At 51.3% G+C, this 23,019-nt stretch overlaps 1 protein-coding gene across 1 annotated transcript in view; it reads left to right on the top strand.

Moving 5' to 3' along the window:
- The window catches only part of ndufaf3 (NADH:ubiquinone oxidoreductase complex assembly factor), a 28,099-nt gene that overhangs the window by 4,042 nt on the left and 1,038 nt on the right, over nt 1–23,019 (top strand). Inside the window, exons 3-4 of the mRNA XM_069939496.1 lie at nt 14,788–14,854; nt 22,272–22,372. Coding sequence (XP_069795597.1) covers nt 14,788–14,854; nt 22,272–22,372 — 168 coding nt within the window. The remainder of the gene's footprint in view (nt 1–14,787; nt 14,855–22,271; nt 22,373–23,019) is intronic.

Raw genomic sequence — 23,019 nt, 5'->3', positions numbered from 1 at the left:
CAGATAAAAATAAATGGGGTTAGAGTGAGCTGTTCAGTGTTTTGGGAAGATCCTGAAGTAGTTAGAGTTAAAAGAGAGTTAGAAAAATAGTTAAATTTAAAAGGGGCTAGCGGAATAATTAGTAGATTTAGGGAAAGGGAGGAGATGGGAGATGAGGCAAGGAAATGCTTCTCTTGTATGATGTGGGAGATTGGGGAAAATGGCAGGGACCTCATATGTGAGAGGTGCATTCAGCTTCAGCTCCTAAATGAACGGGTTGCAGAATTGGAACTGGATAGCTTAGGAGGATTCGGGAGGCCGAGGGGGGGTAATAGATAGTAGCTATAGTGATGATGTTATACTTAAGAAGAGTTAGGAGGAGGGTAGTTGGATTACGGTTAGGAGGAAAGGTAATAGGCAGAGCAGGGTTCTCTGGTGGGCGTCCCCCTGAAGAACAAGTATGTCGCTTTGGCTACTGTTGAGGTGATTGACACATTGGGGACAAGTTGTAGTGATCAGGTCTCTGGCACAGAGTAGAAACCTAGAAAATAGGTGTAGGCCATTTGGCCCTTCAAGCCTACACCGCCCTTCAATGTGATCATGGCTGATCAGTACCCGGTTCCTGCCTTCTCCCCATACCCTCTGGTCCCCTTAGCCACAAGGGCCATATTTAACTCCTTCTTAAATCTAGATAAGGAACTGGCTTCAGCTACTTCCTGTGGCAAAGAATTCTACCAATTCACCACTCTCTGAGAGAATATTTTTTTCATCTCAGTCCTAAAAGACTTCCCCCTTATCCTTAAACTGTGACCCCTGGTTCTGGTCTTTCCTAACAACGGGAACAACCTTCCTGCATCTAGTTTGTCCAAACCCTTAAGAATTTTATAGTTTCTATAAAATCCCCCCTCAATCTTCTAAATTCCAATGAGTATAAGCCTAGCTGATCCAGCCTTTCTTCATATGTAAATCCTGCCATCCCTGGTATCAATTTAGTGAACCTTCTTTGCACTCCCTCTATGACAATATGACAAGGATGTCTTTCCTCAGATAAGGAGACCAAAACTGTACACAATACTCCAGGTGTGGTCACACCAGGACCCTATACAGCTGCAGTAGAACCTCTCTGCTTCTGTATTCAAATCCTCTCGCTATGAATGCCAACATACCATTCGCTTTCCTCACTGCCTGCTGTTCCTGCATGTCCATTTTCAATGACAGGTGCACAGTGACACCCAGGTCTCATTGCCTCTCTCCTTTTCATAATCGGACACCATTTAGGTAATAATCTTCTTTTCTGTCTAGTCTGGCCCTATGACAAAGAAGGGAAGGGATAAGAGGAGGCATGGGATTATTATAGGGATTCTATAGTTAGGGGAACAGATAGAAGGTTCTGTGGAGGAGATCAAATGTCTTGTATGGTATGTTGCCTCCCTGGTACAAGGGAACGGGATATTACAGATAGAGTCCATGGTATTCTGAGGGGGGAGGGAGAACAGCCATTTGGGAACCAATGACATGGGGAGCAAGGATGTGGAGGTCATACAGGGTGAGTTTAAGGAGCTCGGTTAAAGGACAGGATCTCAGAATTGCTACTAGTGCCATGTGCAGGTGAGGTAAGAAATAGTAAGATAGTGCAGCTAAACACGTGGCTGAAAACGTGGTGCTGGAGGGAGGGCTTTAGATTTGTAGATAATTGGACAACATTACAGGGAAGGTTGGAACTGTTCCAGTGGGATGGTTTACATCTTAACTGGAAAAGGACAAATATTCTTGCAGATAGGATTGCTAGTGTAGCTCTGGTGGATTTAAACTAGATCTGAAGGGGGAGGGGAACCAGAGTGAAAGAATAGGGGAGAAGGATGAAATTGAAAACAGAGAAGTTGTATGCACCATTAGAAATTAACGAAGACCAAGAGAAGGAGATTTTCTTCAATGTATTTATTTCAATGCTAAGAGCGTTGTGAGAAAAATAGATGAGCTTAGAGTATGGATAGATACTTGGAATTATGATGTGGTAACCATTAGTGAACACAGCTGCAGGAGCGGTATGGTTGGCATCTAAACATACCAGGATTTTGTTGCTTCAGATGTGATAGAATAGGGGGAACAAGTGGAAGAGGTGTTGTATTGCCTGTTAGATTATTATGGCAGTGCTTTGCAAGGATAGAGGGTTCGTCTAGAAAAGCACTATGGATGGAAATGAGGAGTGGGAAAGAAATGGTAACACTTATGAAGGTGTATTATAGACCACCTAATGTAGAGAGGGAACTGGAGGAACAAATTTGTAAGCACTGGGTTGTGATTGTGGGAGATTTTAACTTTCCATACATTGACTGGGACGCCCATACTGTAAATGGGCTGGATGATTTAGAGTTTGTTTTATGTGTGCAGCATAGTTTTCTACATTAGGTACATGATTCTTTACCCTGAACCCTTGGGGGACAGTGTGTTCTGAATTTTGAATTTTTCCGGATTTCGGAAAGCCCACTCGAGTTGTGCTGTCTATCCACCCCCACCCCCTTCCAGTCGCCCACCAGTCTCCCCTAACGGCTGTGTCCCCTGACTGCTGGTTCCCCGGCCGCCTCCTCCGACCGCCAGTCCCTCAGCCACCCAGACGCCTCCCCCGACCGCTGGTCCCTCGGATGCCTCCCCCGGCCGCTCGCCGGTCCCCCGGCCGCTCGCCGGTCCCCCGGCCGCTCGCCGGTCCCTCGGCCGCTCGCCGGTCCCTCGGCCGCCCAGACGCCTCCCCCGACCGCCGGTCCCCCGGCCGCCTCCCCCGACCCCCGGCCGCCTCCCCTGACCACCGGTCCCCCGGACGCCTCCCCCGGCCGCCTCCCCCGGTCCCCCGGCCGCCTCCCCCGGTCCCCCGGCCGCCTCCCCCGGTCCCCCGGCCGCCTCCCCCGGTCCCCCGGCCGCCTCCCCCGGTCCCCCGGCCGCCTCCCCCGGTCCCCCGGCCGCCTCCCCCGGCCGCCTCCCCCGGTCCCCCGGCCGCCTCCCCCGGTCCCCCGGCCGCCTCCCCCGGTCCCCCGGCCGCCTCCCCCGGTCCCCCGGCCGCCTCCCCCGGTCCCCCGGCCGCCTCCCCCCGGCCGCCTCCCCCGGCCGCCCGGACGCCTCGCCCGGACGCCTCCCCCGGCCGCCTCGCCCGGACGCCTCCCCCGGCCGCCTCGCCCGGACGCCTCCCCCGGCCGCCTCGCCCGGCCGCCTCCCCCGGCCGCCTCGCCCGGACGCCTCCCCCGGCCGCCTCGCCCGGACGCCTCCCCCGGCCGCCTCGCCCGGACGCCTCCCCCGGCCGCCTCGCCCGGACGCCTCCCCCGGCCGCCTCGCCCGGACGCCTCCCCCGGCCGCCTCGCCCGGACGCCTCCCCCGGCCGCCTCGCCCGGACGCCTCCCCCGGCCGCCTCGCCCGGACGCCTCCCCCGGCCGCCTCGCCCGGCCGCCTCCCCCGGACGCCTCCCCCGGCCACCTCGCCCGGACGCCTCCCCCGGCCGCCTCCCCCGGCCGCCTCCCCCGGCCGCCTCGCCCGGACGCCTCCCCCGGCCGCCACGCCCGGACGCCTCCCCCGGCCGCCACGCCCGGACGCCTCCACCGGCCGCCTCGCCCGGACGCCTCCCCCGGCCGCCTCGCCCGGCCGCCTCCCCCGGCCGCCTCGCCCGGACGCCTCCCCCGGCCGCCTCGCCCGGACGCCTCCCCCGGCCGCCTCCCCCGGCCGCCTCCCCCGGCCGCCTCGCCCGGACGCCTCCCCCGGCCGCCTCGCCCGGACGCCTCCCCCGGCCGCCTCGCCCGGACGCCTCCCCCGGCCGCCTCGCCCGGACGCCTCCCCCGGCCGCCTCGCCCGGACGCCTCCCCCGGCCGCCTCGCCCGGACGCCTCCCCCGGCCGCCTCGCCCGGACGCCTCCCCCGGCCGCCTCGCCCGGACGCCTCCCCCGGCCGCCTCGCCCGGACGCCTCCCCCGGCCGCCTCGCCCGGACGCCTCCCCCGGCCGCCTCGCCCGGACGCCTCCCCCGGCCGCCTCGCCCGGACGCCTCGCCCGGACGCCACCCCCGGACGCCTCGCCCGGACAACACCCCCGGCCGCCTCGCCCGGACGCCTCCCCCGGCCGCCTCGCCCGGACGCCTCCCCCGGCCGCCTCGCCCGGACGCCTCCCCCGGCCGCCTCGCCCGGACGCCTCCCCCGGCCGCCTCGCCCGGACGCCTCCCCCGGCCGCCTCGCCCGGACGCCTCCCCCGGCCGCCTCGCCCGGACGCCTCCCCCGGCCGCCTCGCCCGGACGCCTCCCCCGGCCGCCTCGCCCGGACGCCTCGCCCGGCCGCCTCGCCCGGCCGCCTCGCCCGGCCGCCTCGCCCGGCCGCCTCGCCCGGCCGCCTCGCCCGGCCGCCTCCCCCGGCCGCCTCGCCCGGACGCCTCCCCCGGCCGCCTCGCCCGGACGCCTCCCCCGGCCGCCTCGCCCGGACGCCTCCCCCGGCCGCCTCGCCCGGCCGCCTCCCCCGGCCGCCTCGCCCGGACGCCTCCCCCGGCCGCCTCGCCCGGACGCCTCCCCCGGCCGCCTCGCCCGGACGCCTCCCCCGGCCGCCTCGCCCGGACGCCTCCCCCGGCCGCCTCGCCCGGACGCCTCCCCCGGCCGCCTCGCCCGGACGCCTCCCCCGGCCGCCTCGCCCGGACGCCTCCCCCGGCCGCCTCGCCCGGACGCCTCCCCCGGCCGCCTCGCCCGGACGCCTCCCCCGGCCGCCTCGCCCGGACGCCTCCCCCGGCCGCCTCGCCCGGACGCCTCCCCCGGCCGCCTCGCCCGGACGCCTCCCCCGGCCGCCTCGCCCGGACGCCTCCCCCGGCCGCCTCGCCCGGACGCCTCCCCCGGCCGCCTCGCCCGGACGCCTCCCCCGGCCGCCTCGCCCGGACGCCTCCCCCGGCCGCCTCGCCCGGACGCCTCCCCCGGCCGCCTCGCCCGGACGCCTCCCCCGGCCGCCTCGCCCGGACGCCTCCCCCGGCCGCCTCGCCCGGACGCCTCCCCCGGCCGCCTCGCCCGGACGCCTCCCCCGGCCGCCTCCCCCGGCCGCCTCGCCCGGACGCCTCCCCCGGCCGCCTCGCCCGGCCGCCTCCCCCGGCCGCCTCGCCCGGACGCCTCCCCCGGCCGCCTCGCCCGGCCGCCTCCCCCGGCCGCCTCGCCCGGGCGCCTCCCCCGGCCGCCTCGCCCGGGCGCCTCCCCCGGCCGCCTCGCCCGGGCGCCTCCCCCGGCCGCCTCGCCCGGCCGCCTCCCCCGGCCGCCTCGCCCGGCCGCCTCCCCCGGCCGCCTCGCCCGGCCGCCTCCCCCGGCCGCCTCGCCCGGCCGCCTCCCCCGGCCGCCTCGCCCGGCCGCCTCGCCCGGCCGCCTCCCCCGGCCGCCTCGCCCGGCCGCCTCCCCCGGCCGCCTCGCCCGGACGCCTCCCCCGGCCGCCTCCCCCGGACGCCTCCCCCGGCCGCCTCGCCCGGCCGCCTCCCCCGGCCGCCTCGCCCGGCCGCCTCCCCCGGCCGCCTCGCCCGGCCGCCTCCCCCGGCCGCCTCGCCCGGACGCCTCCCCCGGCCGCCTCGCCCGGACGCCTCCCCCGGCCGCCTCGCCCGGACGCCTCCCCCGGCCGCCTCGCCCGGACGCCTCCCCCGGCCGCCCGCCCGTCCCCTGGCCACCCTTCCCTCGGCCTCCTCCCCTGACCGCCGGTCCCCACTTGCTGGATTTTGGAGCTTTTTGGATTTTGGGTGTCTGGATAAAGGATCGGGTGTCCGGATAAAGGATTGTGTACCTGTACCAACTGGAGAAGGGGCAGTGTTGGATCTGCTATTAGGAAATGAGGTAGGTCAGGTGATGGAGGTGTGTGTTGGGGAGCACTTTGGGTCCAGTGATTACAATACTAATGATTTTAAAATAATTATGGAGAAAGATAGGCCTGGACCCAGGGTTGAGAATTTTGATTGGAGAAAGGCTAATTTTTCAAACCTGTACACAATACTTCAAGATGAGAATGGATTTGGAAGGGATGGACTGGGATAAACTGTTATATGGGAACGATGTAGAAGGAAAATGGAGGGCATTCAAAGGTGAAATTTTAAGGGTATGGAGCTGGTATATTCCTGTTAGGATGAAAGAAAAGGTTTAAAGTTTTAGGGAGACTTGATTTTCAAGGAAAATGGAAACGTGGTTCAGAAAAAGGGAGGCGTACAAAAAGTATAGACAGCATGAAGTAAATGAGGTGTTAGAGGAATATAAATAATGTAAAAAAAATCTGAAGAAGGAAATGAGAAAGGCTAAGTGGAGATAGGAGGTTGCTTTGTCAAGTCAGGTGAAAATAAATCCAAAGGGTTTCTACAGATATATTAGGAGCAAAAGGATAGTGAGGAATAAAATTGTCCCCTAGAGGATGAGAGTGGAACCAAAGGAGAAGGAGATTTTGAACAGTTTTTTTTCTTCAGTATTTACTAAGGAGAAGGAAATTGATCTGTAAAGTGAGGGAAATAAGTAGGAAAGTTCTGGAAACGATGATGATTAAAGAAGAGGAAGTTCTGGCCCTTTTAAGGAAAATAAAGGTGGATAAGTCTCCAAATCCTGACAAGATATTCCCTAGGGCCTTGAGGGAGGTTAGTGTAGAAATAGTAGGGGCTTTGACGGAGATAGTTAAAAGGAATAGTCAACATGGATTTGTGAGGGATAGATCATGTTTGACCAACCTTTTTTTTTTAAATTTTTTATTTTTCACACCATAAATCACATTAGCCATGATATACACTATTTCTTTTTCACACATATACAGTGACTTTTTCTCCCCCCCCCTTTCCTCCCAAACCACCCCCCCACCCCCCCCCTCATCCATTTTAGGTATACAATCTAGGTTGCATTAAGCCAGTCAGACAATGTTGTCATTCAACAAAATTACACCAGAAATTCTACTGAGTCCATTCTTTTCTTTCCTTCTCCTTCCAGCAACTTAGGTAATGTTTGTCCCCGGTAGGTTTTCGCTATTGTATTTAATGTAAGGCTCCTATACTTGTTCGAATATTTCAATATTATTTCTTAACCTATATGTTATTTTTTCTAATGGAATACATTTATTCATTTAAATTTAGTAGTTTCTTCCTTTTAATTTGGTTATGTATTCCATTAATATTTAAAGACATATAGTTCAGCGTAGCCCTTTTATATTTTGTTTATCTTCTCTTTCCGTTTTTCCATCATTACCTTTCCACCTTTTCCATTTCTGTTTTCTTATTTTCAACTCTTTATAAGACAACATTCCTACAACATCCAACATTTTCCTTATTCTCCTATTTCTATCTTATTTATCCCCAATCTCCCCTTCACCTCCTGAGTTGTCCTTTATCCCTTGTCGGACAACCACATCTCCCCTCTCCATTTGGATTTGCGAATCCACTCGCAAACGTCAACTGATTTTGCAGTGACCGCTATTTCCCCCCACCCCGCCTCCCCCAGAAAAGATTTCACTTTTCATATGTCACAAAGGTCACTCTTTTAATTCCCTCCTTATTCTCTCTATTCCATTACCTTCCCTTATTAATTCTTGTCTATACTATCTATACTTTCCTCTAAGTACAGATACATTCACGTATGCTCATTGTCTCTATTCACTCTTATACCTCTTTACCCGCATACATATCAATCGTGATCATTTTTACTCTCATTACCCGTCTTCATCCCTCAGTCTATTTTTGTCTTTACCCACATACATATCAATCGTGATCATTTTAACTCTCATTACCCGTCTTCATCCCTCAGTCTATTTTTGTAATTGTTCTGCAAATTTTCGTGCTTCTTCTGGATCCGAGAATAGTCTGTTTTGTTGTCCTGGAATAAATATTTTCAATACCGCTGGATGCTTTAGTATAAATTTATACCCTTTCTTCCATAAAATCGCCTTTGCTGTATTGAACTCTTTTCTCTTCTTTAGGAGTTCAAAACTTATATCTGGATAAATGAAGATTTTTTGCCCTTTATACTCCAGTGGTTTGTTGCCCTCTCTTACTTTTTCCATTGTCTTCTCCAGTACCTTTTCTCTTGTAGTATATCTTTGGAATTTTACTACAATAGATCTTGGTTTTTGTTGTGGATGTGGTTTAGAGGCCAATACTCTATGTGCCCTTTCTATTTCCATTTCATGCTGTAGTTCTGGACATCCTAGGGTCTTAGGGATTCACTCTTTTATAAACTCCCTCATATTCTTGCCTTCTTCATCTTCCTTAAGGCCCACTATCTTTATGTTATTTCTTCTGTTATGGTTTTCCATTGTATCTATTTTTTGAGCTAGTAGTTCTTGTGTCTCTTTAGTTTTTTTATTAGATTTCTCCAATTTCTTTTTTAAGTCTTCTACCTCCATTTCTGCTGCTACTGCCCGTTCTTCCATCTTGTCCATTTTCTTTCCCATTTCTGTTAAGGTCATCTCCATTTTATTTATTTTCTCTTCTGTGTTGTTTATTCTTTTTCTTAAACCCTTAAATTCCTGTGTTTGCCATTCTTTAAATGACTCCATGTATCCTTTAATAAGAGCAAGTGTATCCTTTACCTTGCCTTTCTTTTCTTCTTCTATTTCCCTGTACTCTTCCTCTTCCTCTTCTTCTTCCTCTGGGTTGACCATCTGTTGTTTCTTTGGTGCCCTTTCCTCCTCTTCTTTCTTGTTTCTATTGTCTTCTGTGGTCTCTTCTTGCTGCAGGTGTTCTGCAGCTGCCGTTGCCGGCTGTGGAGATCGACTCCCCAGCTGGTCCCCCCTCCTGTCGGTGTGTTTTATTTCATTCTTATCGCGCATGCGCGATTCTTCGCGCATGCGCGGTTGCGCACTTTTACTCGGCTCTGCGAGCCATTTTTGTAGTCCATTATTTACCGACCTGAGGGAGCGGGTTTCTCTCTCCGCAGCGGGCCTCTTCGGACAGGTAAGGCCTTCACCTTTTTCCTCCTTTGTCTTCTCTTCCTCTCTTCTTACCGTTGCTTTCGATTTTTCTTTTTTTGTCGCCATCTTCTTTCCACCTTTATACTCACTTTTCTGTAACTTTTATTTCTGTGCCTTTGTGTTTTCCTTTGTTTTTCCCGACTTTTCTGGAGAGGGCTGGAGTTCACCGTCCAGCCACTACTCCATCGCGTGACTCCTCCATGTTTGACCAACCTTATCGAATTTTTTGAGGAGGTTACTAGGAAAGTTGATGAGGATGCAGGCTGAAGAGATTGTTTAATTTGAATATGTACAACACAGACACAGGAGCCGAACAGCCTGTACAATGTTCTAACTCACCAAAGAATTGTAGGTTACACTGGAGTGTGTGTACATACTGATTGTCATAAAAAGCATCTGTGATGGGAGAGGATTTATGGTGATGGTATTTTAGATGCAGGGATATGTGTGACCTTATAGAAGTCTTCATTGATTTTGGATGGAGCACAGTCACAGAGAACATCTTCAGAGCATGGTGATAATGTGTGATTTCCTCCCGTGTGAAAATCACGTATGCACATGGAGGCTGCAGAACGGTATCCAGGGAAGGGAGCGGGCATTAGGGAAGAAAGGCTTGGGTACAGCAGGAATACCAGCAGAGTGATGGGGCACGACAGCCGACTTGTTGCTGCTCATGTGATGATCAGAGTGTCATGTTGCTTCTGAGTTAGGGGTTAATGAAATTTGATTCCTTTTCATGTTTGGCCTTTAAGAGATTGAGAGGCTCTGTTTACATCTGTTGCTCCATATCTGTGTTTGTATATGTTAATCATTGTTAATGTAATCGTGATCTCTTTGTATCATTCTTACGTTTATTAATCTGAAACTTAGTAAAAACATTGAAAAAGAAAGTAATGGGAAGTAGGATCCATGGAACCCTGATTGTGTGGATTCAGAATTGGCTTGACTGAAGAAAGCAGAGGGTAGTGGTAGATGGAACGTAATTCTGCCTGGAGATCAGTGACTAGTGGAGTTTCACAGGGGTCTGTTCTGGGACCCCTGCTCTTTCTGATTTTTATAAATGACCTGGACGAGGAGGTAGAGGGTTGGGTCAATAAGTTTGCGGATGACATAAAGGTTGGAGGTGTTATGGATAGTGTAGAATGTGTTATTGGTTACAATAGGATGTAGACAGGATGCAGCGTTGAATCAAAAAGTTGCAGATAGTGTTCAATTCAGGTAAATGTGGAGTGATGCATTTTGAAAGCTTGAAGATGGAGTATATGGTTAATGGCAGGAATTTAACAGTGTGGAAGAACAGAGGGACCTTGGATCTCTCAAGCTTGCCACACAGGTTGGTTGAGAGGCTAGTTAAGAAGGCTTCTGGTGTGCTGGCCTCCTTTAGTCAGGGGATTGAGTTCAAGAGTCAAGAAGAATCAATGTAACTCTATAAAACTCCAGTTGGACCACACTTGGAATTGTGTGTTCAGTTCTGGTCACCTCATTACATGAACAATGTATATAATTTGGAGAGGGTGAAGAGATTTACCAGGTTGTTGCTTCAATTGGAGAACATATTTTATGAAGCAAGGCTGATAGAGCTAGTGATTTCTCTTTGGAGTGAAGGATGAGAGGTGATTTAATAAGATTGTAAGGGACATGGACTATGTGTGCTATTTTCCTGTGGTGACGATAGCAAATACCAGAGGACGTGTGTAAGGAGAGGGGAGGAAAGTTTACAGATGTCAGGGTAGGTATTTTACACAGAGTGGTAGGGGCTTGGAATACATTGCCAGAGATGGTGGTGGAGGCTGGGACAATAGGGACATTTAAAGGTCTCTTGGGCAAATACTGTAGATGCAAGGAAAATAGAGGGTTATGGGTGTGAGGTAGGGAAGGATTAATTGTTGTGGAGTAGATTTGTGTAGTCTAGCATATCAAGCACTGAAGGGCCTACACTGTGCTAGGATGTTCTAAAGAACCATAGCAGCACAGAAAACAGGCCCTTGAGCTCTTCTAGTCTGTGCCAAGCTATTATTAAACATAGAAACATAGAAGATAGGAGCAGGAGTAGGTCATTCGACCCTTCGAGCCTGCTCCGCCATTCAACGAGATCATGGCTGATCTTAAAGTTCAGTACCCCGTCCCCGCCTTCTCTCCGTAACCTTTAATACCCTTATACTGAAGAAATAGATCTAATTTCCTCTTAAATATATTTAATGAACCTGCCTCTACTGCCCTCTGTTGCAATGAATTCCACAGATTCACCACCCTCTGGGTAAAGAAATTCCTCCTCATCTCGGTCCTAAATGGTTTGCCTATTATCCTCAAACCATGGCCCCAGGTTCTGGATTTTCCCATCATTGGAAACATCCCATCTGCATCCATTCCGTCCAGTCCTGCCAGAATTTTATATGTCTCTATGAGATCCCCTCTCAATCTTCTAAACTCCAGCGAGTACAATCCCAATTTTCACAATCTTTCCTCATAAGTCATTCCTGCCATTCCAGGTATTAACCTGGTGAATCGCCTCTGCACTCCCTCCATTGCAAGAACATCCTTCCTTAGATAAGGTGACCAAAACTGCACACAATACTCCACTGACTTGCACCCTGTCCATATCCCTCACATCCATATACCTGTCCAAATTTTTCTCAAATTTTAAAATTTAGCCTACACTCACCATTTTAGTTGGCAACTCATTCCATGCTCCCGCTACTCTGTGTGCACAAGTTTCCCCCTAATGTTCCCCTAAACTTCTCCATTTTCACCGTTAACCCATGTGCTCTGGTTTATATCTCACCTAATCTCTGGAAAAAAAGTCTCATTGCATTTACTCTGTCTATGCCCTTCAAAATTTTCATACCTCTATCAAATCTCCCATTGTTCAACGCTTCAACAATGCCTTCAATGGCCTAACCTGTTTAATCTTTCTCTGTAACTCAGTTCCTGAAGTCTGGGCAACATCCTAGTAAATCTTTATGCACTTGTTCAATCTTATTGATCTCTTTCCTGTAGTTAGGTGGCCAAAACTGCACCCAACACTCCAAATTTGGCTTCACCCATGTCTTGCACAACTTTACCAATAACATCCCAACTCCTATACTCAGTACTTTGATTTATGAAGGCCAATATGCCAAAAAGCTATCTTTAACACCCTATGATGCCACTTTTAGAGAATTATGTAGCTGTATTACCAGGCCCCTCTGTTCTACCGGACTCCTCAATGCCCTACCATTTCCTGTATATGACCTTTCTTAGTTTGTCCTTCCAAAATGCAACACCTTGCACTTGTCTTCATTAAATTCTATCTGCCACTTTTCAGACCATTTTTCCAGCTGGTCCAGATCCCTCTGCAAGCTTTGAAAACCTTCCTCACTAGCCACAACACCTCCAGTCTTGGTGTCATCTGCAAACTTGCTGATCCAATTTAACCACATTACCATCCAGATCATTGATGCAGATGACAAAGCACAATGGTCCCTGCTCTGATCCCTGAAGCCCACCACTAGTCACGGGCCTCCAGTCTGAGAAGCAATCATACACTATCGCTTTCTTGCTTCTCCCTTATGTTAAATCCAGTTTACCACCTCAGCATGAATACTAAGTTCTTTTTTTGCACAGGGAGGATGCTGATTATGTAAGATGTAACTCCAGGAAAGATTTGGCCAAGTATGGATTGGAAGAAAGCCGAAGCAGTGTGTATAAAATCAAAGGAACTGAATAGAGTAAATCAAAAGGACAGAGAGGGACCAGAACTGCCCACTGGAATTCTGGAATCATGATGGAAGGATTTGAGGAGGGGATGTTTTCCCTCAGAGTAGTGGGATTGAAACTCACTGCCTGTGAGGTTCGAAGAGTTAAAATTCGGTGCTGATTCGCAGGGCTATGGACCCAGGGCTGAATATGGGTTGAATAGCCTCCTGTGTGTTATTTTCTGTAAATTGGCAGCTGGGTTCAAGAGTTTTGATTGTCCAACTGGCCATGTATTTAACCAGTGTTGACCTCATTGCATAGAATTCCGGAGTACTTCCCAAGGATTCATTATGTTGTCTTCAATTGCAGACCTGAGGGGGTGGAGGGAAATTTATTCCCACTCTAGTTGAGATGACTGAGGCCAATGTGGCCTCTATATTCGACATTGGTTGGCACATGGGGTGTTTGCGAGGTCATTTGCACGTGGACTCTGTTCCTGACACACAATCTTGACATTCTCAACTCCTCTTCCACTTTGAGCAACTGCGGTCATGGGGAGAAAATTACTGAAATTCTAAGTGGGTCAAACAGCAGGTGCGGGGAAATAAACCAAATTAACTTAAAGGTGACATATTTAAGGGGAACATTTGGGAGAACTTTTTCACTCAGAGGAACCAGCTGACAGCGGAGGTGGTGAATGGGGGTTCGATTTTGACATTTATGTGTCATGTGTATGGGAGTGGTATGGAGGGCAAGTCGATGGGACAAAGCTGAATCATCGTTTCACAAGGACTGTTTCTCTGCTGTCGTGTTTAATATCTTTGAAAGATGAAGCCAAAGTAGAAGAGCAGAGGGACTTTGGGGTTCCAAATCCATAAATCTCTCACAGTTGCCATGCAGGTGGATAGAGAGTCAAGAAGTTCATTTACATTTTAAATTTAAATTTTTTTAATTAAAAAAATTAGACATACAGCCAGTAACAGGCACTGTTGGCCCACAAGCCTGTGTTGCCCACTTGCACCCAATTGACCTCAGAACATTTTGAAAGGTGGGAGGAAACCCACGCAGATATGGAGAGAACATTCAGACAGCAAAGGATTTGAATCCTGGTCCTGATTACTGGCACTGCAGCAGTGTTGTACTAACAGCTAACAGTGCGTCAGCCTTCATTAGTTGAAAGATTGAGTTCATGTCACAAGGTGATGTTATAGCTCTGTGCTGGGCTTCATTAATCAGGGGATTGAGTTCAGGAGAGGCCATGTTGCATCTCTACAAATCTCTGGTTAGACCACACTTGGAATATCGTGCTCAATTTTGGTCGCTTCATTACAGGAAGGATGTAGAAGCTATGGTGAGGGTGCAGAGGAAATTTACCATGATGTTGCCTCGATTGGAGAATGTGTCTTATGAAGCAAGGTTTGCAGAGCTGGGGCTCTGCTCTTTGGAGTGAAAAGGATTAGTGATGACTTGAAAGGTCTACAAGATTATGGGAGGCATAGTTAGGGTGGACCTTTTTCCCAGGTGGGAGTAGAATATACCAGTGGACATCTGTGTAAGGTGAGAGTGGGGGGGGGGGGGGAAGTTTAGGGAACATATCAGGGGTAAGTTTTTTACCCAGAGAATGGGGGGTGCCTGGAATACATTGCTGGAGGTGGTGGTGGCTGGTACATTAGGGACATTTAAAATGACTCTGAGACAGGCACTTGGATGCAAGAAAAATAGAGGGTTATGGGTGTGAGGGAGGGAAAGTTTAGATTGTTGAGTAGGTTTCTATAGGTTGGCACAACATGGTGCGTTAAAGGACCTGTACTGTGCTAGAATGTTCTTTCTCTCTCCACAGACGCTACCCGACTTGCCGAGTGTTTCCAACATTTTTGCTTTTAGTTTGATTTTCAGGCATTGGAGTATTGAGCTGAGAACCAATCTGTCAGCTGGATGTGTGTTGCACACCATGTTGACTGTTCTGAAACCAGGCACAACTGGTTGGTGGTACGGTTAATAGGCCTACTCCTGATCTCTTGGGATTGCCAATGGCCTCTTGGATGAAGTGGATGATAAATCGGCCCGTGGAGGCCTATTTATCTCCAATGAGGACAGGTGCCCAGATGTGCTGCTGGCTCCAACTCTTGTCTGGTCCACAGTTAGACACTGACAAGGTGTGAAGCCTGAGATCTTGAGAGTGTAATGTTATTAACTCTGTTTTCTGTGTCTCTTCTAGGTTGGGAGTTACAAAGACATCTGTGAGGACAGTCTGGCATTGTTTTACTTGCTGGAGCCCAAAATAGGTGCGAGACCATCTTTCAGTGGGTACATAGGCAACGTACTGGAGCATAAAGTGTTACATTTTGAGCTGTGGCTAAGTGCTTTAAGTTTAGAAGTTAGTGGAAGCTCATTGCTACTGTATGATGGGGCCGCTTCTTTTAATGTAGTATATTAATGATTTAGATTATGGAATGAATGGCTTTGTGGCCAGGTTTTCAGGTGATACAAAAGTAGATGGAAGAGTGGAGAGGAAACAGGGAGGCTGCAGAAGACTTAGACAGATGAGGAGAATGGGCAGAGAAGTGGCAAATGAAATATAATGTACGGTAGAAAGTGGACGGTTACGTACCATGATAGAAAAAATAAACAGGCAGATTATTGTCTAAACTGGGAACAAATGGAATCTTCCCAAATGCAAAGGGGCCTGGCAGTCATTGTGCAGGATTCCTTGAAGGTAAATGGCATTCATTTCAAGAGGAATAGCATATAAGAGCAGGGATGTGATGTTGAGGCTTCACAAAGCTTCTCATTTAAGAAAGGTGGGCTGACATTCGAGAGGGGTCAAAGGAGATTCACAAGTATGGTTCCGGGAATCAAAGGGTTTTCACAAGAGGAACATTTGATGGCTCTTGGACTTCACTGAGGGAGGATCTCATTGCCCATGCCTTTCAGAATATTTCAGAGTTGTTTCCCATGGTGTGAGAGTGTCGGACAGGAGGGCACTTCTTCAGGATTGAAGCATGTCCACTTAAAATGAAAATGTGGAGAAATTTCTTCAGCCAAAGAGTAGAAAATCTGTGGTATTTTTTGCCACAGACTGTTATGGAGGTCAAGTCAATGGTGTATTTAAGGCAGAGATTGATAGGTTCTTGATTAGCCAGGGCATCAAAGGTTATGGAGAAGGCTGGTCAGTGGGGCTGAGTGGGAAAATGGATCAGATTATGATTAAATGGCAGGGCAGACTTAAAACAGAACACTACAGCACAGTACAGGCCCTTTGTCCCTCGATGTGGTGCTGACCCATATATTCCTAAAAAAAGTTCTAAACCCTCCCTATCCCGTAACCCTCCACTTTTTCTCCATCTGCTCCAAAGTCTCTCAAATGCCTGTTTCACCCTCCGCCACTACCCCTGGCAAAGCATTCTAGACATCCAGAACTCTGCGTTTTTTTTAAAAAACTTACTCCTGACACGTCCCCCAACAGCACCTAGTAGCCTGAGATTATCTGATCTCGGAAGCTAAGCAGCCTCAGGCCTGGTCAGTACTTGGAGGGGAGACAGCCTAGGAACACCAGGTGCTATAGGTTTCTCTGAGGGGTGCTGGACAAAGTGAGACTCTCTGTGTTACATTCTAAATATACTATTATATAACAATAATGAAACTTCTACCATTACTTTTAATCTTTCCTCCTTTCACGTTGTACATGCGTCCAGTTTGTCTGAGAAATAAGTGCTGGCTGTCCACCCTTTCTATGCCTCTCATAATCTGGTAGAGCTATTAAGTCTTTTCTCATCCTATGCTCCAAAGAGAAAAATCCCAGCTCTGCTAACCTTGTCTCAGCAGACTAGTTTTCCAATCCAGGTAATATCCTGGTAAATCTTCTCTTCATAGCTTCTACATCCTTCCAATAATGAGGTGACCAGACTGAACTTTGTACTCTGCCTTCAAATTTTGACCTACCGAAAATGCATTTCCTCACGTTTATTTAGATCCATCTACCACTATCCTGTTGTAACCTTTGACAGCCTTCAACAACTTATCCACAAGATTGTGGCAGCACGCCATTAGGCAGGCGAACTGACCCCGCATGTCACGCACGCAGCGGGGCAGCCGGCCAAAATGGTACCGTCGGGGGTTTCTCCCCAACCTCGGCACCAGGCTCAGGCGACGTCAGGGCCCCCTGCGCGGTTCTGCGGCCCACGTGACGCCCTGGCAACATCAGGGCCCCCGGCGTGGTTCTTAGCCAGGTCCGGGCTGGGAGCATAAGACCAGCCAGGCAGACTCAATAAACGAGTTTTGCTCACTGAATTCAACCCGTTTGGTTGTGTGATCCTTCAGTAAGCAGAGTAGCGGCCACTACATTGGTGACCCCGACAGGTTCAAAAGCCTTTGAACCTGATATGATCGACTCTTTGATCAACGCAATAGCCATCAAGCTTCCTGACTTCTGGGTTCAGGAGCCTGAGACCTGGTTCAGCCACGCAGAGGCTCAGTTTCACCTGCGCCAGATTTCATCAGATATGACCAAGTTTTATCATGTGGTCGCTGCCCTGGACCAGGCCACCGCCAAACGAGTGCTGCACCTCGTTCAGCACCCACCTGCGGAAGGTAAGTATGGGACCATCAAGCGGGTGCTCACCGGCTCCCTCGGCCTCTCCAGGCGCCAGCGTGCTGCTCAGATGTTGCACCTCGACGCCTTGGGAGACAGACTCTAATCGTGTTGATGGATGAGATGCTCACGCACATGGACAAACACACCAACTGCCCACTCTTCAAGCGTATCTTCCTCAACCATATGCTTAAAGACATCCAGTCTTTACTGTCCCAGGAGAGCTTCGACGACTCTAGGAAGGTCGCTCAAAAGGGCCAGGAGCTCAGCAGTTCAGCAAGTTACAAGTCCCGGCCATGACCACACCAAGCCTTCCTCTAACGCTGTGGCCCCTGCAGGGGCCTCAAAGAGCATAGCCAGAAGCAAGCCATCCAGTTCAGGCATCTACTTCTTCCACCAGAGCTGGGGAGCCAAGGCTCGGAAGTGTCATCAGCCCTGCTCGTTCCAGGGAAACGAGCAGGCTGGCCGCTGTTAATGACTACGCCGGCTGGCCAAGAACATAACCTTCTCTACCTGCGGGATGCAATCAGCAGCTGACGCTTCCTCTTCGACACCGGGGCCCAGATCAGCGTCATCCCGGCCACAGCCATCGAGTCCTGGAACCAGCCTTGAGGACTTCCACTCCATGCAGCCAATTCGACGGAGATCCGAACATATGGTAACAAAACCGTCCACTTCCAGATCGACCAGCGGTTCTCATGGAGGTTCACCATTTCGGCCCTCCCAACCTCCATTCTGTGTGTCGACTTCCTCCTCACCCACGGATTCCTGGTCGACCCCCGAGGTAGGCGACTTGTCGATGCCTGTACCTTCCAATCCGTTCGCCTCAACACCTCCTGCACAGAGCAGCCACAGATGGCCATGGTCAGTGCACCCAAGGATGAGTTTCAACGTGCATCCTGGACAAGTACCTGTCCCTCCTCAAGCTGCAGTTCTCTGCCACCTCACCACGCCATGGGGTGTTTCATTATATCCCCACCCAAGGCCCACCGGTTCATGCCAAGGCACGTCAGCTCCTGCCAGATAAGTTCCAGATAGCGAAAGAGGAGTTCTCGCATCTGCAGTAACTGGGGATCATTCGATGCTCCGACAGTCCTTGAGCCTCGCTACTCCACTGGTCCCGAAAGCCTCCGGTGGCTGGCACCCCTGCGGAGATTATCGACGGCTTAATGACGCGACAGTACCAGTCTGTTACTCCATCCCACACATTCAGGACTTTATGGCCAACCTGCATGGTGCAAGGTCAACCTGGTGCTCAGGTATCATTAAATCCCGGTGCACCCCGAGGATCTTCCCAAAACAGCTATCATCAACCCCTTCAGCTTGTTCAAATTTCTACGCATGCTTTTTGGGCTCAAGAATGCTGCCCAGACCTTCCAGCGCCTCATGGATACAGTGGTTAGGGATTGGATTTTGTGTTCATTTATCTGGACAACATTCTTGTCGCCAGCAGAGAACAAGCACAGCACAAGTCTCAACTGCGCACCCTCTTCTCTCGACTGGCCGACTTCGGCCTAGTGATCAACCCGGCCAAATGCCAGTTCGGAAGAGTCCATGCAGTTCCTGGGCCATACCATCACGGCCGAAGGTGCTACACCAGCTGCTACGAAGGTCGCTGCAATCAGACCCGGGTTGTCCACACCCGGACAACCTCAATGGGCTACAAGAGTTCGCAGATATGGTCAACTTCTATAACCGATTCATTCCAGGTGCTGCACGCATAATGTAGCCATTCTTCACCCTCATCGCGGCCAAGGACAAGACACTTGCCTGGACTCCAGAGGCCAACAGGGCATTTGAAGCCACAAACGTTGCCCTCGCAAAGGCTACCCTGCTCGTCCACCCACGCACCGACCTTCATATGGTGCTCTCCGTCGATGCCTCTGCCACCGTCATCGGTGTCGTCCTGGAGCACCAAGTTAACGGACAGTGGAAACCACTAGCATTCTTTAGCCAACTTCATCCGCCAGAGCGCAAGTATAGTGCTTTTGACCGTGAGTTGCTGAGCATGTACCTCGCTGTGTGTCATTTTTGCTATTTCTTGGAGGGGAGGCCTTTCACCATTTTTACCAACCACAAATCCCTCACTCAGGCGCTCACTATGGCTAGAGATCCCTGGTCGGTCCGCCAACAGCGTCACCTGTCTTTTGTGTCGGAGTTCACACCGACATTCGGCACAAGGCGGGGAAAGACAATGTGGTCACGAACGTGCTCTCCCAACCGCCCATTTACTCGCTGACACCCGGCCTAGTCTACAATCAGAAGTCTGATGAGGAGATGCAGGTCTTCAGGACTGCCATCATGGGCCTGTCGTTCCAGGACTTCCCAACTCCTCCTCCACGAGCACCCCGCGACCAGTGGTTCCCCAGCAGTGGCGTAGGCAAGTCTTCCACTATATCCATGACCTTTACCACCCTTCCATCAGGTCCACTGTTCGTAAGGTGGCAGAACGCTTCATCTGGCATGGGCTTCGAAAGCAGATTGTGGACTGGGCCAGAACCTGCACCCATTGCCAGCTTTCCAAGGTACACAGGCACACCAGAGCCCCCGTGCAGGATTTTGAACATGTCCGAGAACGGTTCAGCCATATACATGTGGACATTGTGGGCCCCTTACCCATTTTTCGAGGTAACCGTTACCTTTTCGCGGTGGTAGACCGCACCACTTGTTGGCCCGAGGCGATCCCGATGCTTGATGCCTCCACGGACTCCTGCTCCCGAGCACATTTGACCAGTTGGGTTTCCTGGTTCAGCGTCCCGACCCACCTCACCAGTGACCGTGGCGCACAGTTCATTCACCTCCACACTCTGGGCACAGCTCGCCAACAAACTGGAAATTGAGCTGCGTCACACAACGGCCTATCACCCCCAGGCCAATGGACTGGTTGAGCAATTACCCCGCCACCTTAAATCGGCACTTATGGCTCGCCTCACCGGCCCTGACTGGGTGGATAAGCTGCCTGGGCATCCATTCGACACCCAAAGAAGACCTGCAGGCGTCATTGGCCGAGCTGGTCTACGGTGCACCACTAGCCCTGCCCAGTGAGTTTATCTATGCACCTCACAACCCGCAACAGTCACCGCACGGTTTACTTGCCCACCTCCGGGCCCAGTTGGACTCCTTCACACCATCACCACCAGACGCGGCACACGGGCCTCGTACGTCCCCAGTGAGCTGTATTCCGCAGAGTATCTTTTTATCAGGTGAGGCCCTTCCACAGCATCCCTTCAAAGACTGTACAAAGGGCCATATAGAGTCATCCAGCATTCAGGATCCACCTTCACACTGGACATTGGTGGTAAGAGAGAACTATTTACTGTGGACAGATTAAAGCCAGCACACCTTGACCCCAATGAGCCAGTGGTTGCGGTTCAACCCAAGACGTGAGGGCACCCGCCAGTTCTGGGGGGGGCTGTGTGGTGGAACGCCATTAGGCAGGCGAACCAGCCCCCCACAGGTCACGCATGCGCGGGGCAGCCGGCCAAAATGGTGCCATCGGGGGTTTCTCCCCGACCTCTGCACCAGGCTCAGAAGCCCGCGCTCTGCGGCCCACGTGACGCCTTAGGGGCGTCAGGGCCCCCGGATCGGTTCTCAGCCAGGTGCGGGCTAGGAGCATAAGACCAGCCAGGCAGCCCTGAATAAAGGAGTTTTTGCTCACTGAACTCAACCCATTTGGCTGTGAGATCCTTCAGTAGCAGAGTAGCCGTCACTACACCATCTCCAATAACCATATACGGAGCAGAAACAGGCCATGTTGACCTTTCGAGTCCGCACCGGTTCACTGATTTTGTGCGCCCTCTTCAGACATTGGTCCCAGTAGATCTTCATTCAATAACGATGGGCGAATTCAATGCAGGAGGAATCGTATTGAAATTGAAAGCAAGATTGTTGTCCTGGCTCCACACAACCAGATTCTTGATCTCCATCCTGCTTTCTGACTCATGGTCATCAACTTGGATCTTGGTATAATCTGCAAACTTGCTGACCCATCTCTTTACTTCTCTTCCAGGTCATTTATAAAAAAATCGCAAAGAGAAGGGGTCCTAGAACAGATCCCTGCAGAATTCCATGAGTCACTGACTCCAGGCAAAAAAGTTTCTTCCTTTACTACTCTGCTTTCAACAAGCAAGCTAATTCTGAATCCACACAACCAAAATTCCATGGATCCCGTGCCTCATGACATTCTGAATGAGTCTACCATGGGGGACCTTGTCAATGCTGTGCTAAAGTCTATATGCACCTCATATACAGCCCTACCTTCATCAATTCCTTTTGTTACCTCCTCAACAGCTCTAGCAAACATGCCTGACAGGATATTGGTCCCTTTCCAGTTCAGGTGCAGCTTGTTCTTCTTTTATAAGTCAGACATTCCCCAGAAGAAATCCCAATGATCCACAAATCTGAACCCCTGCACCAACTCTTCAGCTAAGCATGCCTCTGCCACACAACTTCCTATTCCTACCGTCTGGCATGTGACACAGGCAGCAGTCCCAAGATTACCATCCTTGAGGTCCTGCTTTTTAACTTCTTTCCTAACTCCATATATTTCCTCTTCAGCACCTCATCCCTACTCCTATGTCTTATGGAAATTACCAGGATGTTGGCTGGATTGGAGTGAAGGAGGATGAGAGGCAGTTTAATAAGAGGTCTACAAAATTATGAGGCATACATAGGGTAGACAGCCAAAACCCTTTTCCTGGGGTGACCAGACCATATCTATACAAGAAAAAGGGAGGAAAGTTTAGTGGAGACATCAGAGGTTAAGTGTTCCTTCTTGCACAGAGTGGGTGGTGCCTACATGTTGCCAGGAATGGTGGTGGAGACTGGTACAATTGGGAGGGACTCTTAAGACACATGGATGCAAGAAAAATACAGGGTTGTGGATGTGAGGCAGGGAAGTTCAGATATGTTGAGTAGGTTTATATAGCTTGGCACAACATTGTGGGCCTGTATTCTATTGTAATGTCCTATTACTTCAGGCTTAAGTCACTTCAATAGCAATGAAATGTTTAGAATGGGCCTATCCCATGTGCTGGGGTTGGGCCTTCTCATGGGTAGAGCATTGCCCCTGTTCTGTTCCTGTGTCTGCACTGGCCTGTGTTCTATTGCAGAGATTCTTGTACTGGGGATGGGAGACCGTGTCCATAGACTCGACCCCAAGCTGCTGGCGTTCATGAAGAGAAAGAAGGTGGCTCTGGAGATATTGGATACGGTAAGTGAGATCCAGGCGTCAAACCCACCAAATCCGCCAGCACTGCCGTGGCTCTCTGCCACCCAGCAGGCAAAACCAGAGAAATGACACTGACCCTCACTGGGGCTGGGTCCCACACGCACACTGTAAAAATAATTCTGGAGACTCAGCTGGTCAAATAGTGTACTTAATTTGTTGTTGTTTCGGTGCCTTGCCAGTTGGTGTGCGAGATCATGTCTTTCCATCCATCAGTCTCGGACCCTCTGAATTGTAGTTGTTGCCTCCTGTTTCTAACCATGATGTAAATCCATCTCTAATTTTCATTCTCAGCCTCTGCTTCTTTTTCCTTCCAGCTTTCCAGTTGTAACTAAATGATCTAATGTATCTCTTCACGAGATGTGTCCAATGAATTTTGATCACTGTTTCTGATTCTTTTAATGTATGTTTTGTTTTTGTTCTTTGTAAAACTTTTGTTATTCTGTCTGCATGTGATCCGCGCGGCATTCTTCTGAGAAACCACATCTCTGCTGCATTGATTTTTTTTTTCCATTAAGTTTGTGCTTGTCTGACTCATAACCATACATCAATACCTAATTTAGTAAAGGTAAATAACCATCATTTCAGGCTTGAGCCCTTCATCAAGGTGTGGAAAAATGTCAGCAGGCGCC

The sequence above is a fragment of the Narcine bancroftii genome, chromosome 5 (genome assembly GCF_036971445.1).
Source record: "Narcine bancroftii isolate sNarBan1 chromosome 5, sNarBan1.hap1, whole genome shotgun sequence".
In the NCBI taxonomy this organism is placed as follows: domain Eukaryota; kingdom Metazoa; phylum Chordata; class Chondrichthyes; order Torpediniformes; family Narcinidae; genus Narcine; species Narcine bancroftii.
Note: the sequence above shows the minus strand (reverse complement) of the source record. Positions and strands in the feature narration are given on the sequence as shown.